The 18019-nt window shown below is 42.9% G+C and overlaps 1 protein-coding gene across 5 annotated transcripts in view; it reads left to right on the plus strand.

Moving 5' to 3' along the window:
* FUT8 (fucosyltransferase 8) overlaps positions 1 to 18019 on the plus strand; it is a 2643272-nt gene that overhangs the window by 2530997 nt on the left and 94256 nt on the right. For all 5 annotated transcript variants that reach the window (XM_044073921.1, XM_044073918.1, XM_044073919.1 and 2 more), the window contains one exon: positions 3272 to 3422. In XM_044073921.1, the coding sequence (XP_043929856.1) occupies positions 3272 to 3422 (151 nt within the window). The remainder of the gene's footprint in view (positions 1 to 3271; positions 3423 to 18019) is intronic.

Raw genomic sequence — 18019 nt, forward strand, 5'->3', positions numbered from 1 at the left:
TATAATAAGACTCGTCATGTCACATAACTAATCAAGTCTCCTACTGACTCTTCTCATCCCCCTTTACCTTAGCATCTGTATATCCATCACTAACACATGATGCAACAAACATCTTATAAATACATATGCATTTCTTTAATCCCTACCAAACCCTTCCATAATTTACTTTCCTCCACTAACATTTGACACCCTTTTACTTTTTAATTTTGCTCTACATGTTTTGTTTCTCTTAGTGAGTTACCTGACTTGCTTCACCTCTGATTATACCATGTATTTTTTGATAAAATGCATTGCTATTATACTGAATTTCTGTGTAATGTCCTAGAACCAATTGCTGTACCATTGGCTATCTTCCATCTGTATTGAATTTTGTGTGTTTTATAATAATTGTACTCAATGTTCATTATAACCCAGGTTGGGAATGCAGTTGTGCAGTTGGTCATGCTTGATCAGTGCTCTACCACAATAAACAAATTTAAATAAAATAATATCTTAGTGCTTAACTGCATGTTGAAAAATGCTACTGTATACAACTCCTTGGTCACAGTCATGGCTTCTTCCAGCTCTTACTTAAAAAATATCACTATTGTAGGCATTTATGCTATGGCCACTTGTTTAGTGGGTCATATCTTTACCAGGTTGGACATGATTGCAGGAGCCGGCACTCTCTTGCAGCTTGGTGTATCAGGATGCTACTTTCTGAGGCCTTGCTTTTTTACCTTCCCCTCACTTCCTTTTCCCTAGGCAATTTATATTTTACTGCGTTGGATTCCTTTCAAGTGTTGCCAGTGACAAAAGACCACCAGATTAACGGTAGAGGCTCACCTTGATCTGTAAGGGGGCCTTTTCCACTGGTCCGTTATTGCCATCTTACTAACTTAATGAAATCTGGGTGACCTCTCCATTCTGTATCTGAGCAATATGCATTTTATTGCTAAGTCAATACAACATATTATTTTTTTATGCTTGTGTGTGTTTTGCTGCTGCATCTTAAAGATTACTTCCCCTGTGCATGGGGGTCAGATTGAGAAGATAAGGGTCTGAACCCAATTAGCCTTCTCCACAACAGAATCCTGGATGCAGTCCAATCACTTAGCTCTTAATGCCAAAAAAAAAACAAACAAATTAATATTATTTTCCCCTTCCAAAAACTCCATTATTGACAAAACCTCTTTCACCATACAGAGCCAGAACAACACCCTCCTTGAAATTGTTCCCACGACAAAGCTTCTCGGCATCATCATAGATGAAGAACTAAAATTTGATACCCACATCCACTCCGCAGTCAAAAAAACCCACCTGAAGATTGGCCTACTCTACAGACACAGCCGCTTCCTTAGCCCTTCTACCCGTCAAACCTTAGCATCCACCTTCCTGCTCCCCTCCCTTATGTATGGTGCCCCTCAATCTCCACCTTGGCTTGCGTTCCAAACTGGAATGCTGCTACCATAAGATCTGCAAATTTGCAACCAAGTCAAAATGCACATCCCACCACTGTCACTCCCTCTTCTCCCTCAGTTGGCTTGAACTACTCAACTACCTCATTTACCTACAACTCACCATTGCCCACAAGCTCATCTTTAAACCTACAAACTGCCCATCTCTCGTTACATCCTTAAAACCCTATATACCCAACCGCCCACTCAGATCCACAAACCAAAATCATCTTCTGGTCCACAAACCCATACAACCTCCTGGCCATCTACTAATTTCCTACTCCTTAGCTAAACTGTGGAACCCCCACATACACAACCTACCAAACCATACTAATTTCAAATCTAAACAATTCTCTCATCTAACAGCTAAATGGGAATGCCCATGTCACGCTCCAGCATAAACTCCCACTCTACTGCCCATGTCACCCTTCAACATAAACCCCTCTCTAATTTTTCTTTCTTCCCTGCACTGAAATCATCACGTTATCACTACTATTGCCTCTTGTCATCCTAAAACATTCTCATCCCCTACCTGAGACTGAATTTCTCTGTTATCTAATGTACTATACTTTTCAGTAACATATAGTTTGGTGCTTCTTCTTCATCTAACCACAAATGGATTGTAGCTATGGTTTAAAGTTAACTCACTTAGAGCTTAAGTCACATAATGTTCTTCTGTTAATGTTGAGTTTACCTAATCTGCAAAGGTCTAGTAATCCTCATGTTTTGAATGTTAACTCTTTAAGTGCTTATTACATAATGTATTATTCTTCTGTAACGTTTAATTGTTCTGTATGAACTACTTGTTATTTCTTTGTAACATTTAACTTGCAATGTCTTGGAGCTTTTCTCCCCGGGCCTCCACTGAAAAGGGACTCTTTGTGGCCCAGTAGACTTCCCCGGTCATCAGACTTAAATAAATAAATGTGCACTTTCTAGTAAGCATTTGGGAGCTCCGAATTGTGGTGAGCTAAGCTATCAGAAGAGGCAATCCAACATTTCCCTACTGCATAAGTTCTCTGTAGAGCAAATCATATGTTGATTAGGTATCATTTTTTTTCTTATACAATGTCCACATCACCCAGAGAGAGGGCTGGGCTGAAGCTGATGTTACACTGTGCAAAGGTGAATCCTTTCATCAGTGGAACAATAGGATGAGCTATTATTGGTGAGCTGAAATCCACATCTCATCCATCCATAAGTCTCTCCCTCCAGACCTACTATTTTGGTGAGTTCTTCGTACTGTTGACAGCTAGGTAGTACTTAGATGAACTGGGTTTATTACTTTACAAACACTTTGTTTTCTTTTAGCACTGGCAGTCACAGCCACGACACTGCAAGATACATTTAAGAAAACTAGCCTCAAGGTCACTTGTTTTCTATGAACATTGCTTGTATAAACTAGCAAAGACAGAGTCTACACAGATGTCAGTAATGAAGTGGTAGTGAACATCAGTGGTGAATTAAATTTCACAAAGACTAAAAGAAAAAAATTAGTTAAAATTTAAGGCTGCCAGGCAACAGTCTTTAAATGACAGGGAGATAGATTCTCTGAGGGCATGAGTCTTTGTGATCTTTTTACAGTGCTAATCCACTTGTTGAAAAATAGCAAGAAAGTCCAAACCCTGTGAATGTCTCAGGCCATAGTACACAGTACTTCTTTAAGTATGTATAGGCATAATGGTGTCTCTAGAACCACTTGGTGATATTGTGTCTTCATCATGCAGTTTGTCTACTAGACTCATGGCTTTTCCAAATATAATGAATCATTTTAACAGTAGCTAACCACATCTAAGTAGACTAAAATCTGTTATTGTTTAAAAATATTTTTGCAGATATCCAGATTATGAAATTATCAGCGATAATTCCATATCCTGGTCAGCAGGCCTTCATAACCGATACACTGAAAACTCGTTGCGAGGTGTGATTCTTGATATTCATTTTTTATCTCAGACTGACTTCTTGGTTTGCACTTTCTCCTCACAGGTAAGAGCTATAAAAGCTAATTTAAAAAACATACACAGGCATAGTAAACTGGCACGCTGGCTGAATGTGCACTTTTGATGTAATGATTGTATGTGGAACATCTCAAACTGGTGCATAATTGTCTGAGGTAGGGAGGATGAGGTTTCCTTGCAGAGGTGGCCTCTTTCCCTGTTGTTAAGTTTAGATGACATTTTGTGAAAAATAGACACTTTTGTGGAGGATAGAAACCATTTTCAGTGCTGAAATACATGTGTGTGTGTGTGTGTGTGTGAATATCTTGGGAGTGGGTAGGTTCTGGAACCATTATATAGCATACCCTCCCCATCCTGTATGTGAAGTAAAGATTCACAGCTCCAGCACATTGCCATTCTTTTACTTGCCTGGCACTCAGTTGTCTCTCCTGTCTTTTTTAGTTCTCTTCTGCTTCCATCACTCACTCAGACTTCTGATGAATCCTTATATGAATAAAAATAACATGGATTTTTGCTGAGCTTATCATTATGAGAAGCTGGTAACAGCATCATCCCAGTACACAAGGAGACCTCTAAGAAAAAATTCAAAATGAAATAAAAAAATAATAATCAGTACTCTGTTATAGTTAAAAAGTAGGCTTACTTAAAAATAATTAAGCCACTTAAATATTAGTCAGCTGTACACAGAAAGTATACCGTAGCTGAAAAATGAATAGCATCACAAGTCCTTCAGAATATTGCCTGTTAATTGACTGCAGTAGGCATTTTTTTCACCTACTGCAGTTTACAGCAAAATAAATATCCTATGTGCTTGAGCTTTATAAATTGCTAGTGACCTGTAGTGAGCTCTTAAATCCAGTATCAAATGCACTGTCCTAAGGGAAGAAGTCATCCGACCATGTCTTGCATTCTTAGGCTGGCATTTTAATGTCAGAGCACATTTAAAAATTTTTTTAATGGATCGATTAAGCTTTGAGCACATGTGTAATCATGGTTGCAGAATACAGACTGGGTTAATATTGTTAGCAACATCATGAAGACATGGAGATAATTGTACTTCAGGTAAAATGCTGTGAGTATAATGAAACCAGTTAAAAGTCTGCAGAAATTTAATTAAACTTTTTTTTCTTAAATACATTTTAAATAATCTTGTCCTGTCCCTTGGCTGTCTCTTTCACAATGCATGCCCGAGAAGGGGAAAAAGGGAAAAATGTTGATATAATGTAGAGTAGAAAATAACCAATTTGCAAAATTAGTAACCAGTATAATCATTTTAGAAGTCATAGAGTAGCCCATTGTAACTTTTAAACATGGCTACTGTTATGCAGACAATAAAACAGGTTTCTGCTGACAGGAGAAGAATGTATAATGACACAGGATGCTGCTAACAGTTGACTATCAGTATAGCTTTGATTCACAATATAGAACATTTATAGTAGTACAATGTGTGCCTATCCAGTATATACATGACAGCGACTGTCCTGCCTCATCTTTTAAAAAGTGTTTGCATTTCTGTTTTATGGATGGTTGTAATTAGTGTTTATGTCATAGAGGTGGTTACATTTAGGTGGATAGGCTCCTGTAGGGTGAAGTGACACATGGCGTAGCTCCACTGTAGAATCAGTTACATTTTTCTATTGATATTGGCATCAGTATTTTCTCTTAGCAGGTATCAGCTAGTCAGAGTCCATTGTTTGTCTGTATTTGTTGGTTAATGCTCCAGAAAAAAATACTGGCAAATCAAAAGTTCCATGTTTAACACAATGAAATTACTGAATTGTCTGATTTCTCTTCAGCATTAGTCTGAAAATGTACACACACACATCTAAACAGTCAAAAAAAGTATACTTAATGCTAAAGCAGAGCAGCTGAGGATCAACTAAGGCGCAATACTTGATTTGAGGCCCTGTCATAGGACAAGTTTAAGAGGATTTCCTAATACAGTTAAATGTTAGGGGATGGGTGGACACCAGGGGGTGAGAAACTAAGAGGTTGTTTGTGTGAGGTGTGGGGGACTGAATTTCTTTGGTCCTTTGTGGGTGGGATGTTGGGTTTTCTGGAAATTATAGAGGTTGGACAGGTAAATCAGATAACTTAGGAAACAGTTGTGACTGCAGGATAGCGAGTGAAATGGTGTAGTAGTACAGCAGACTGTGGGACAGACTATGGAGAGGAGGGATATGGAAGGCAGATATTAGGAGATAGAGAAGGTCTGGAGTGGGCTGAGGCCTTAAAGCCAGTGAAATTTTGAGAAACTGCTAAGGTCAGTGGATTAAATAAAGTAGTTGGAGTACAGAAACAGCATTTGGAAAGTCAGAAATGCAGGATGACAAAGAGAGTAGGTTTGAAGGAATGCTAGAGGGAATAACGAGGTAGAAGTGAAAGTGGATTTGCTTCATAAGGTGGGACACAGGAAGGAGATAAAAAAAAGGGGGGCATGATGGGAGTGTGTTTGAGTGTTTTTTCTATTGTCAATTGTTGTAATAGTAATACTTTTTTAGGACTGCTGCCAAAGAAAGACCAAATATCCATTCTGACTTCCAGAGCTTTGCATTCTTCCACCTCCTGGCCAGGTGGACAGCCTTCCACATGATCATCAGCATGTTAGTGGTATAGGAGGGATGTCTGCCCATGGATCTTTAGTTATTTCTTTGAACCAAAGAAGACTGCCTCCTTGACCAAACCTGATGAAGCATATGTGGAAGGCCTCACTGAAAAGAAATATCGAAGTACGCTTATGAGAAGGCTATAAGGAAAGGAGCATGGTATCCAGTCAGACACTGAAGATCTCCTTATGCACAAGGACAACAGGATTTTGGGGAAGGCCCTTTTGCAGCCCCTTACCCTGATGTCTGCAAATTGTTCTAAGGTCTCCAGTGCTGTCCTTTAGGAGGCCACTACACATTCAGACAGTACATCCTCCTGGGCTGAAATCCTCAAGTCATCAGTGTTCCAGATATCTTGTTGCCTGCATCTGGTTCTGACACCTATATCTTAAGTATCAAGGATGAGTGAGGTACCCCCTCATTGTTGGTCATAGAGGGCATCCCCAGTTTATAAAACTGAGGTCATCCCAGGCCCAAGGCACCCAGGCAGTGAACATCCAACATCTGGCATAAGCATATCCTGGGTGGCCCTTCATCCTTGCATGCTTTCCAGGAGGCCCCTTATCAAGATTTAATGAAGTTTACTCACTTTTTTACCAGCTTTCTTAAGAACCTGAGCCTTCTGCCACTCATCCCTATGGAATCTGATTCCTATAACTCAGAGGTGGATAAACGGGCATATGTGGACCAGATGTGTTTGTCCCACCCCCCTCAGATACGAGTCAGACACCGAGGGCACCTTATCTACCTCTTGTCTCGAGGATCCTTAAGCAGAATTAAAGTAAAGAATTCTTGATGCTCAGAAGAGAGAAAAAGGGGCATCCTACGCTTACCCCTGGCAAAACCTTTGGTTATACATCCAGTGATAGAAGTCTTTGTGGCGTGCATTATTCAGTACTGCATCTTTAGATCAGGCTTCCATTCCTGTGCTCCCAGGAAGTCAGGCTGCTTTCACAGGGTTATGGAGTCCTGTGGAATCCACTACAAGAAAAAAATGTCAAGTCACAAAGGGGAAGCAAGGAGACCCCTCATGGCCAAATCCTTGAGATGGAACAGCTGTGACTCAAAAAGTTCATATCAACCTCGACCCTCCATTCCATTATCTCACCAACTCCTCAGTCCAAGATTTGTTGGCTGGCTGAACATATATGTAAAAGAAGGGGGTAGAAGTTCCAAAAGTCACATGGGTACTAAAAATGTTAACCCAGTGCTACAGACTACATTTTATTTAAAAAGGAAAAAAGCCATGAATCCCTCTAATGTCGTAGAAACAAAGGTCCTTAGTAGCACCATTATTATAGGACTATTTGTGGCAAGGGACCATAGAGTAACATAACTAGAGGAAAGCAAAGGATTTTACATAAGACTGTTTGTGGTTCCAAAAAAGATAGCCCTTGGAAGCCAATCTTGGGTCTGACAAAGTTAAAAAAAAAAAAAAAAAAGTTCTTAAAAGGTTCCAAAGTTCAAAATATTAACTTTGCAAACTCCCTTGCCACTCTCATCCTTCCCTGAGATTTCTTGGTAACATTGAACCACCTAAAGGATGCTTGCATTAATAGGCCCACAGCCAAAGCGCATAGGCGGTACCTCGTGTTCGAAATGGGGGGGGTGGGATCTCACTTCCAATATTACCCCTTTGCCTTTTTTTACATACTAAACCCAGGATATTTGCAAAATGCCTGGCTTCAGTAATTTTCTTTTACAGAACCAAAGGCATTCACATTTACACCTGTCTGTACTACTACTACTACCTAATATAGGCAGCAACTCTGGATTTGACTCGAGAAGCACTGCAGTTCAGTTGTACATGATTCAAAGCTCTGACTTTTTGTGAACCTTTCAAAATCTCAGTCCTTCTCCAAGCAGCAGATCTGTTATATGGAGCATGTCTACACCATGAATCAGAAAACCCTTTTGCCGTAGGCAAAAGTGGCATCTTTGAGCCTGTGTGCTTCAGTTCCGTAGCACAACTTCAACTTATCACAGCAAGGGGATTTCTAAGAACACAGAGATACATGGTCTCCACCTGACAGACAACAAGGAAGGTGAAGTTTGGGATTCAGGAGTGCATTAGGGATGTGAGAAATGACCACACCACTAATAATGTTGCATTACATGGTAGAGATGCATGGGGGAGGTTCATACCAATCGGGGACAAATCTCAGCAGAATCAGGGACAATCAGGGACACTTTTAAAATATTTTCACTATTAACTTGAGACACTGTCAGAACAAGAAAATGTGAATTAATATTCATTTTTGAAGTAAAAAGAAGGGTATAACTTCAATTATTGTCATTATTTATTAAGTATAATTGACCACCTTTTCTCCAAAGGGCACCGATTTTTAGGAGGGATTAAGAGGGACAGGGCTAAAATTTGAGTCAAAGTGAGAGATGTCCCTGAAAATCAGGGACACTTGAGAGATATGGGTGTTCTAGGCCAATGGCCCTGGAGCCTTTACAAGCCTAGCCCATAGGATTACCCTGGCATTGTGCCACGCGACTTTAGTTCCCAGTGCCTCTATCGAGTACAGCCACTGGAGTGATCCCCTGGGTGAATTTTCTATTTCCCATCCACTCATCAAGATTTCTCTTTAAGAGGGCCAGTGAGGTGCTCTGTTTGACATTTATGGGAAGTCTATTTCATAGCATGGGCAGTTGATGGGTTATGAACCTGTCCCTCTAGCACGTTCTATTGATTGTGGTAATGAGGTAGAGGTCTCTGGAGCGTGTGGTGCACAGGGATTGGGATTTCTTTAGATGTAGCATTTCTAACTCAGCTGGGTCGGACATGGCTTTGTAAGTCAAGCAGAGATCGAAGTAGGTGATATGAGACAGAGAATAGTTGGAGTTTTTTTTAGTCTGTTCATATAGGACTAGTGTTTAAGGCCTAGGATCCTCTTTGTGAAGTACTTTTGCAGCCTCTCCAGTTGTTGCAGGTGTCTAGTGAGGTACATGCCAAATGGGGCATTGTACTCAATGATTTGCCTAATGAGAGAAGAGTAGAGGGAGACAATGACCTCTTTCTTACTGGATGCAAAACCCTTAGTAATAAGATGTGCCACATAGAAGGACTTTCTAACCACAGTGGCAATGTGGTGGTCAAAAGAGAGGTTGCTGTCGGCCTGTGTTCCCAGATATTCTTATAAAGCCTTCTGTGTTCAGTGGACTACCATCGATGTGATAATTCATGGGAAATGGGATTTTCCCAAAGGGGATGATGACACATTTTTTGGCATTGAGCTTAAGGCCATAGTTCTGACACCAGTTGTTGTTCTCACTGAGGCCTTTCTGTAGGATGTCAGCATCACTTGAGGAGTTAATAATAGTTCCCAACTTGCAATCATCTGCAAACATTGTCAGCCAGAGTCCCTTCGTGTTGACCTGGACTTCAGAGAAGTAGATACCAAACAGGAGAGAACCCAGGACCGAACCCAGTGGGACTCCAGTCGTGACTGGTCGGCAGTCTGACTTGGAGTCAGCTACTTTAATACTGTGGGTTCCATCTGTGAGACAGTTTCCAACCCACATAGTGATATAGGGGTATGCCTAGCTTAGTGAGTTTTTCTATGATTCTTGAGTGGGGAGTGGTTTCAAAGGCCTTGGCCAGATCAAGGTAGGCTGTGTGAACCACCTTGCCTTCATCCACAGCTCTGGTGGCTGATGCAAAGAAGTAGACCAAGTTGATCAGGAGAGGTACAACTGCTGAATCCTACACAAATGCACATTATAAGCACTTACACAAGTGCATGGATCATGCTATCCCTTACAGAACCAAAATGCTATCCTCCAAAAAAAGGAAGCCAATCTGGTGGTCCCCAGCCATAAACAAACTTTACAACAGAAGAAAGAAACTGTTGCAAAAAAGAGTAAAATACCATGATTGGAGGAACTTCCTAGTCAGCCTCAGTAAGAAGCTGAGATCCCTCATAAAATTCTCCAAAGCTAGTTACGAAAACAAAATCTCCACTGATTCTAAAGGCAACCACAAAGCATTCTATAGCTGTGTCAAGAATCTCAATGGCAACACTCAGATCTGCACTGAGTTACAGCACGATGGCACTAAATATACAGAACCAACTGATATTGCCAAAATCCTGGCAGATAGGTTCAGTGCTAACTTTTACCCACCTCTCACCCCCTTAAGGGCCCATCTCTATACCAGAAGAATGCAAAGTTCCTGTAATCACGGCTGCACAGGTAAAAACCACACTCTCCAAAGCCAAGAACATAGCATCCATGGGACCTGACAACATCCCAGGCTGCATTCTACATGAACTATGGAATGAACTGGCACCCCACCTAAGCACCATGTTCAGTCATAGCCTCACCACAGGCTTTGTGCCCACTGAATGGCGCCCAGCGATGGTTATCCCACTCTACAAAGGGGGAGCCACCACGGACTCCAGGAACTACCACCCATTAGCCTAACAAGCCTCGTCTGCAAGGCCATGGAACATATCATCATCGAACTTATAAACAAAGACATTGGTAATCTCCAAACTCTGGACCCCACCCAGTTCGGGTTTATAAAAGTCAGATCATGTTTCCTAAACCTGATAGACTTCTTTGAAGCAATCACCAAAGCCGTAGACAAGGGTAAGGTGGTTCACACAGCCTATCTAGATCTTGCCAAGGTTTTTGACACCATTCCCCCTCTCTGGAATTAAAGATAATGGGCGGTGCAGTGGTGCAGCGGTTAATGCTGTCACCTCACAGCAAGAGGTTCTCCGGTTCGATTCTCGGCTGGGGTGCCTTCTGTGTGGAGTTTGCATGTTCTCCCTGCGTTCGCGTGGGTTTCCTCCGGGTACTCCGGTTTCCTCCCACATTCTAAAGACATGCTTCTGGAGTGTTTCTCCCTGGGCCTCCACTGAAAACAGGATCTGTGGAACCTAGTCGGACTTTCCCAGTCAACAAATGTTAAATAAAAATAAAAAAAATAAAAATAAACTCACTAAACTAGGTATAAATCCCTATGTCACAAGATGGGTTTCCAACTGGCTCATTGATCGAACCTAGACTGTGAAGGTAGCAGACTCCATACTCCACAGGGTTCAGTCCTGGGTCCTTTCCTGTTTGGTATCTACTTTTCTGAAGTACAGGCTAACACAAAAGGTCTTTGGCTAACGAAGTTTGCAGATTTCTTCAAACTAAGAGCCATAATTGAAACTCCTTACGATGTGGACATCCTACAAAAGTGCCTCACTGATGCCTGGTGTCAAAGCCATGGCCTCAAGCTCAGTGCCAAAAAGTTGCTTTCTCATCCCCTTTGGTAAAAACTCTGTACCCATGAGCTACCACATAGGTGGTAGTCTACTTAACACCGAAAGTGTGATGAGACCTTGGGACACAGGTGGACAGTAGTCTCTCCTTTGATAATCACATCAACAGAGTAGTCAGGAAATCCTTCCACGTGGCACACCTCATCACAAAAGGTTTCTCATCCAGGAAAAAAGAGGTCATTGTTCCCCTCTACTCGTCTCTCAGTAGACCCATTATAGAGTACAGTGCCCGTTTTGGTATGTACCTCACAAGACATCTACAACAACTGGAATGGTAGCAGAAATACCTCACAAAGAGGATTACCGGCCTCAAACAGATGACCCTACTCAGACCATCTCAAAAAACTCCAACTTTACTCTGTCACGTATCGCCTACTCAGAGGCAATCTCTGCCTAACATACAAAGCTATGTCAAACTCAAGAGCTGTTGGACATGCTACACTTAAAGAAATCCCAATCCCTCCGAGCTACATGCTCTAGTGACCTAAACCTTGTCACAACAATAAATAGAGCATGCTGGAGGGATGGATTCCTGTCCCAGAGACTTCCCCTACTCTGGAACAAACTTCCTATCTATATCAAACAAAGCTCCTCATTAGCACTCTTCAAGAAAAATCTTGATGATTGGATGGGAAATAGGAAATTTACCCTGGGGATCACCTCTGTGGCTCTGCTCAACAGGGGCACAGGAAAATAATTTTCTTGGGTGGCGAAAGCCAGGGTACCTTTTGGGCTAGGCTTGTATAGGCCCTAGGGCTGATAGCCTAGTACCAACCTATGAACCTATGATCTACCCTTCACAAAACCAAGCTGTGTGGGATCCAGAATTTGGAGATTCCCTATATCCTTGTTTGTTAGGTCCATGATGATGTGTTCCATAGCTTTGCATGTCAGACTAGTCAGGCTAATGGGGCGATAGTTCCCAGGGTCTGTAGTCGCTCCTCCCTTGAGGAGAGAGATGACTGTAGCAGTGCACCTTTCAGTAGGGACAACACCTGAGGTGAGGCTGTGATTGAACAGGGCACATAGGTGAGGTGCCAGTTCACTCTGTAGTTCATGTAGAATACAGCCAGGGATATTGTCAGGTCCCATAGAAGTTGTATTCTTGGCCTTGGACAGTGCTGTTTTAACCTGTGCAGAAGTAATACTGGGTGCTGGCAATCTACTGGTATTGTGATTGGTCCTTTGGGTGGGGGTAAAGTTGGCACTGAATCTGTTGGCCAGTATATTGGCAATATCTGTTGGCTTGCTTTAGGAGGTACCATTGTGCAGTAGCTCAGAGCAAATATGGGTATTGCCATGGAAATTCTTTACATATCTATAGAAGGCCTTGTGGTTGTCTTTACTATCTGCTGCAATTCTGTTTTCATAGCTACCTTTAGAGGATTTGATGAGGGATCACAACTTTTTGTTGAGGCTAATAGTGGAGTTTTTCCAGTCTTGGGACTTCACCTTATTCCGCATCAGTTTCCTCCTTCTGTTGTAGAGTTTGTTTATGGCAGGGGACCACCAGATTGGCTTCCTTTTTTAGGAGGAGAGCATCTTGGTTCTATTGGGTATGGCGAAATCCATGCATTTGTGTACATGTTCCTACAGTGCATTGGTGTATGATTCGGCAGTCATGCAACTATTCTCCATTTTCATGGGTGCCATAAAGTTAGCCACCTCTGGTTTTAGGAACCCAAAGTTAGCTTTAGAGAAGTTTTTCATGGTGGTTACTTTTGCGGGGGGGGGGGGGGTGGAATTCCAAGGCGATTAGTTTGTGGTCGGATCTAATCAAGGAGGATTTGACTATTGGTGTAGAGCAACGGTCGCCCATGTTAGTAATGAACAGATCAAGTGTGTTGCTACCTCTAGTGGGGGTAAGAATGAGCTGGTCCAGGGCATTGGAATTGATGGATTCCAAGAAACGTTGGGCAAGTGTATTGGTACATGAGTAGTTTTCCCAGTTAATGGAGGGGTAGTTGAAGTCACCCAGTATGAGAGTGTTAAGTTGGACCCTAATATTCTCCAGGGTTCTTAGGAATGTGGAGTATGAGTCTTAGGACATGGTTGGGGGCCTATAGCAGGCTACGACCTGAATCACTGTCTTACCCAATGTTACACCTGAAGTATCTCTGATGCGTTATGTTGGGCTACCAATCTGGTGGTGTGTGCATCCTTTATGAATATGGAAACACTGCCGCCTTTGGAGCTTCGGTCCAAGTTCTGGGGCCGAAAGGTATGGAACGAGTTATAGCTTGGTAGTGCAGGGGTCCATTCTGCTTCCTTGAACCAGGTCTCTGTTACAGCACAAATGTCGATGTTCTCCATGTTAACGAGTGCTTCGAGCGAGTGCATTTTGAGATTTAGACTTCTAGCATTGAGCAACATGACCCTCCGATTGCATTTGTTTGTAGCTGTTACGATGGTAATTTGGCCTTAATTTGCTGCTTGGTGAAAGACTGAGATTTTGAACTTAATTCTTTGAGATTTTTTGTGCTATTGGGGTGGTGACAAATGTGCTTTATTAAATAAAATTAATTTTGAAAGTTAATATACTTTTCCCAGAAGGTTTGAATAATGAAATCAGTTGGTCACATCTGTTACAAAGGTGTACTTATTATTTATATTATGCCCTTTTGTTTTGTATAGTTCAGTTTAAGGCTTAATTTGTTTCATTTGATAGTCAGTCATAGGTTCATAGGCAAATACTAGGCTAACTGCCCTGAAGAGTCTTTTTAAGCCTAGCTAATAGTCCTACATTAGAACCACACCCTGTACGTTGTGCTTATGAGGTGAACACTTCAACCATTGTACCAAACCCTCCCCTCCTATGTAAAGACTAGGCTATCAGTCTGGAGACTATTACAAACCTAAGCAATGACCAGAGATCAGAAAAGTATTCAAAACCCTTGGGGTTATCCTCTGCTTAGCTACCCAAACGTTCAGCCGGGATACAAAAGCTTCTAGTCATTGCCAGGTAGGTAAGACGTTGACCGTAGGGAGTGTGGGCCATAAAAGTGATGTCTGCATGTATCTTTCCTCTGAACTTCCCTGCTGCCAGTCGAACGTCAGCTCTTCCTGCATTCCCTGCCGTCAGATCTTTGCATTTAAAGGTAAGTACCCCGTTGGGACCATTTTTTTGTATTTTCTTTTTGGTCACTGCATGTCTGTTTATGTTCATGTCATCCAGGAAAGGAAAGTGCAGGTGTGGCTGTTAGATCCCCCATAAGTACACCCACGACCTCTGCCTTTTCTGCCTAAGGCCTAACCACGGCTACAAAACCTGCGTGATTTGTCAGGCCTTCATCCCTGACACACACTGCAACCATCCGCATGCCCTAAACATTTATTTAGAAAACCAGTGTCTTAAACATCTGGCTCTGGTGATGGAAGAGCTATCCGGTCAGACCGTGGAACCACCAAAAAAAGAAGGCCAAAGTCTACAGGCTTGAAACTACTGCTGCACCTCTTCCACCTGATGTTCCTCCTGTGGCCAACATTTGCCTGGAGGAACGTATGGAAACTGCTGAGTTATGTATAGTGGGCACTGTTTTGGAGGCTGCAGAACCTAGGGCGTAAAGCACATCCATGGAGGTTTCGCAGACGGGTACCGACAACAAGGGTGAATCCTGGCTTGCAATGGATGTCCAGACAGGTCCTTCCACTGCTTCAGAACAATTGCAACTTAGGGCCCCCCTTATGCCCTATGGCCTCCAGGCCTACCCTTTCTCTAAAAAGGAAACAAAAGATACAACTTGTCACTTCCCCTCCAGAAAGCCTGCCTGATTGTCAAGCTTTTTCCCAGAGCTTATTTAATGCTTTCATGGCCCGTAGGCCTTCTTTGCCTGCTTCCTCTCTAGTTGCTCCTCCAGTTATTAGTCCTAGGCCTCAAGCTGAAGATACCCTGCCTCTTGAAGCTAATGATTCTTCAGACTCTTCTTCAGAGGAGTCCCTTTATTATGCTTCCCAGATGCATTCCCCTCTGGGGTATGCTTCCCCAGAGGAGGACTCTGCTGAGACCCTCTCCCCAGGAGCAGACTTCACCTTTGGTGAAACCATCTCTAAAATGAGAGTTTTTAAAGTGGAATTCTTCTGAAATGTCTGAGGTTCAAAAGAGAGATTATGAACTCTTATAGATGGACACTCCTTCACCTTCTGCCATCCCTCCGGTCTTGTCAGCCTTTTTGGATGCCTTCAGTGCAACCTCCTTGAACCCTGATTCCCCAAACACCATCCCCTGGAAGGCCTCTCAGATTTTATAAGGTCCCCGAAGGGGCCAAATTTCTAATAAAATGTATATGTATGCCTTGGCCCTTTTGACTCAGGTTTCCAAACTTTTGTCCGATTTACCAGACTCGCCTTCTACTGCACAAATTTCTGGCCTCATCTCCTTGTCTTCTCAAGTAACAAGACATTCAGTCAGATGCAGCTGTGATGCTGCAGAAGCCTCGGCCAGATCTGCAGCTTCTGCCTCTGTCCTTAGGTATTCATGGCTAAGACTACAACTTTTACCTGATGATATCTAGGCTAAACTTATAGATGCACCCCTGGATAATTCTTCCCTTTTTTGGGGCTAAAGTGGCAGAGCTCTTTAAAACCCTTCAGCAAAAAGGGAAGGAATTACAAGACCTATAACATTTGTTTGTGTCCCCAGTTCCAAAATTTCAAAGGATTATCCCACTAAGACTCCATTCATTAGGAAGCATTCTGCTTCTACCCTTCATTCTAGAAGCAGAAAGAGCACTAGGAAACAGCAGCTTCCTTCCAGGCCTGCTCAGACCCCAGCTCAGAAACCTCAGTTTCAGGAGAGAGCAGGTATTCTGTGACTACCTGCCTTTACTTTCCCTCCCTCCAGATTCCTTTCCTCTATCCCTAAGACTCTGTCACTGTCTTCCAGTCTTGCAAAGTATTACCTCTGACAAGTTTGTCTGTTATAGAAAAGGGTTATTTCATGACCTGGATCACTTCCTCCTCCTTAAGAGGCATCCCACAGCCACCCAAAGACCAGCTACGCCTTTTGCAGACAGTCTTAGCCTCCTTTCTCAAGGGACTATCCAGCCTGTCCCTCTGTCAGAAAAGGGAAAGGGCTTTTACTCCAGACTTTTCATAGTCCCAAGGAAAGATGGCCAATGGAGGCCTATCCTGGATCTCTCCCAAGCTCCAGCGGCTCAATCGGTTAGCATGCGGTACTTATAAGGCAGTACTACAGCAATGCCAAGATTCGGGCCTCATCTGGAGCAAATTGCCTCATCCCACTGCTAATGCCGCAGGCATTTCTGGCCACACTGGACATAAAGGATGCATGTCTGCATATCCCTATAAGACCCATCTACAGGAAATGTTTACGATTTTCTTTGGTTTCCTCGCATTATCAGTTCTCTGCCTTACCCTTGGAACAGTAGACAGTCAAAAGGACATACACCAAGTGTGTGGCTCCAGTGATAGCCTACTGCAGGGTACAAGGGATTCAGATTTTTCCATACCTGGATGAGCTACTAATTCAGGCAGACTGCTCCAGTTCCCTACACCTCCAACTCCACAAAGTCATTGCTGTCCTACAGTCACTGGATTTTAACATCAACATTAGAGAAATGAGTGCAGTCATATTTGCATTGAGTGCCTTCCAACACACCCTGAAGTTGTTCACAGACAACAGTACAGTCATCTGGTATGTGAACAAATGGGGGGAGGGGTGACAAAAATCCTATTTGCTATGCAGACTTGCACTCCAAGCCTGGGAATTGGCAGCCCACCATGGAGTCACCCTGCAGGCAGTCTACATTCCTTCAACTCAAAAAACTCAGGCAGACACCATGAGCAGGTCCATGTCACTATCCCATGAATGGATGCTACATAGGGATGTGTTCCTGGACATAGTCCACAAGTGAGGTACACCACAAATAGATATGTTTGCCTGGCTTCTGAACAGACAACTTCCACTCTTTGTACCAGGGTGCCCAGCTCCCTAGCACCAGGGTGCCCAGCTCCCTAGCAAGGGCAACAGATGCCTTCTCTGGCCATGGAAGGGGATGTTTCTCTATGCATTCCCCCCCCCCCCTTCCCACTCCTACAAAATATCCTGCTGAAAATCCAGCAGAACAAACCAAAAATCTTGTTGGTGACTCCCTTTTGGCCAAGACAGCATTGGTTCCCCTTCCTTCTGCATTTAGTCAGGGACAGTCATCACAGACTACCTCACAGAGTGGACCTTCTCACACAGGGCAAGGGATCCCTAATCCATCCCCACCTGGGATCTCTGAATCTAACTCTGTGGGTGATAGAATTTTGATCACTTTCAGACATCTCTACACCGAGGACGTGCTTAAAGGCCTGCAGGAGGCCAGGAAACCCACTAATAGGAGATCTTGTATGTCTAAATGGAAAAGATTCTCCATTTGGCGTTTACAAAGACAGCTTGACTCATTTCAAGGGAGGTCCCACCAATGCTGTCCTATCTGTGTGAATTGTTGCAAGCCGGGTTAGCATATTGTTCTGTTAAGGTCCACCTAGCTGCTATTTCAACTTGTCTACCTTTTGACACTCTCCTTGCCTCCCAACTCCCAGTGAGTTATTCCTTAAGGGAGTACTGCACCTCAGCCCCCCGGAGGCCAGTTCCACCTCCATGGGACCTGAACTACATCCTAGAGAAGCTCACTGTTCCTCCTTTTGAACCAGAATCTAAAGCCTCTCTGAAACATTGCACTTGGAAAACTGTGCTCCTGGTGGTCCTGACATCAGCCAGAAGAGTGTCA

Source organism: Protopterus annectens, chromosome 6.part0 (assembly GCF_019279795.1).
Source record: "Protopterus annectens isolate FY-2018-M chromosome 6.part0, PAN1.0, whole genome shotgun sequence".
Taxonomy (NCBI): domain Eukaryota; kingdom Metazoa; phylum Chordata; order Ceratodontiformes; family Protopteridae; genus Protopterus; species Protopterus annectens.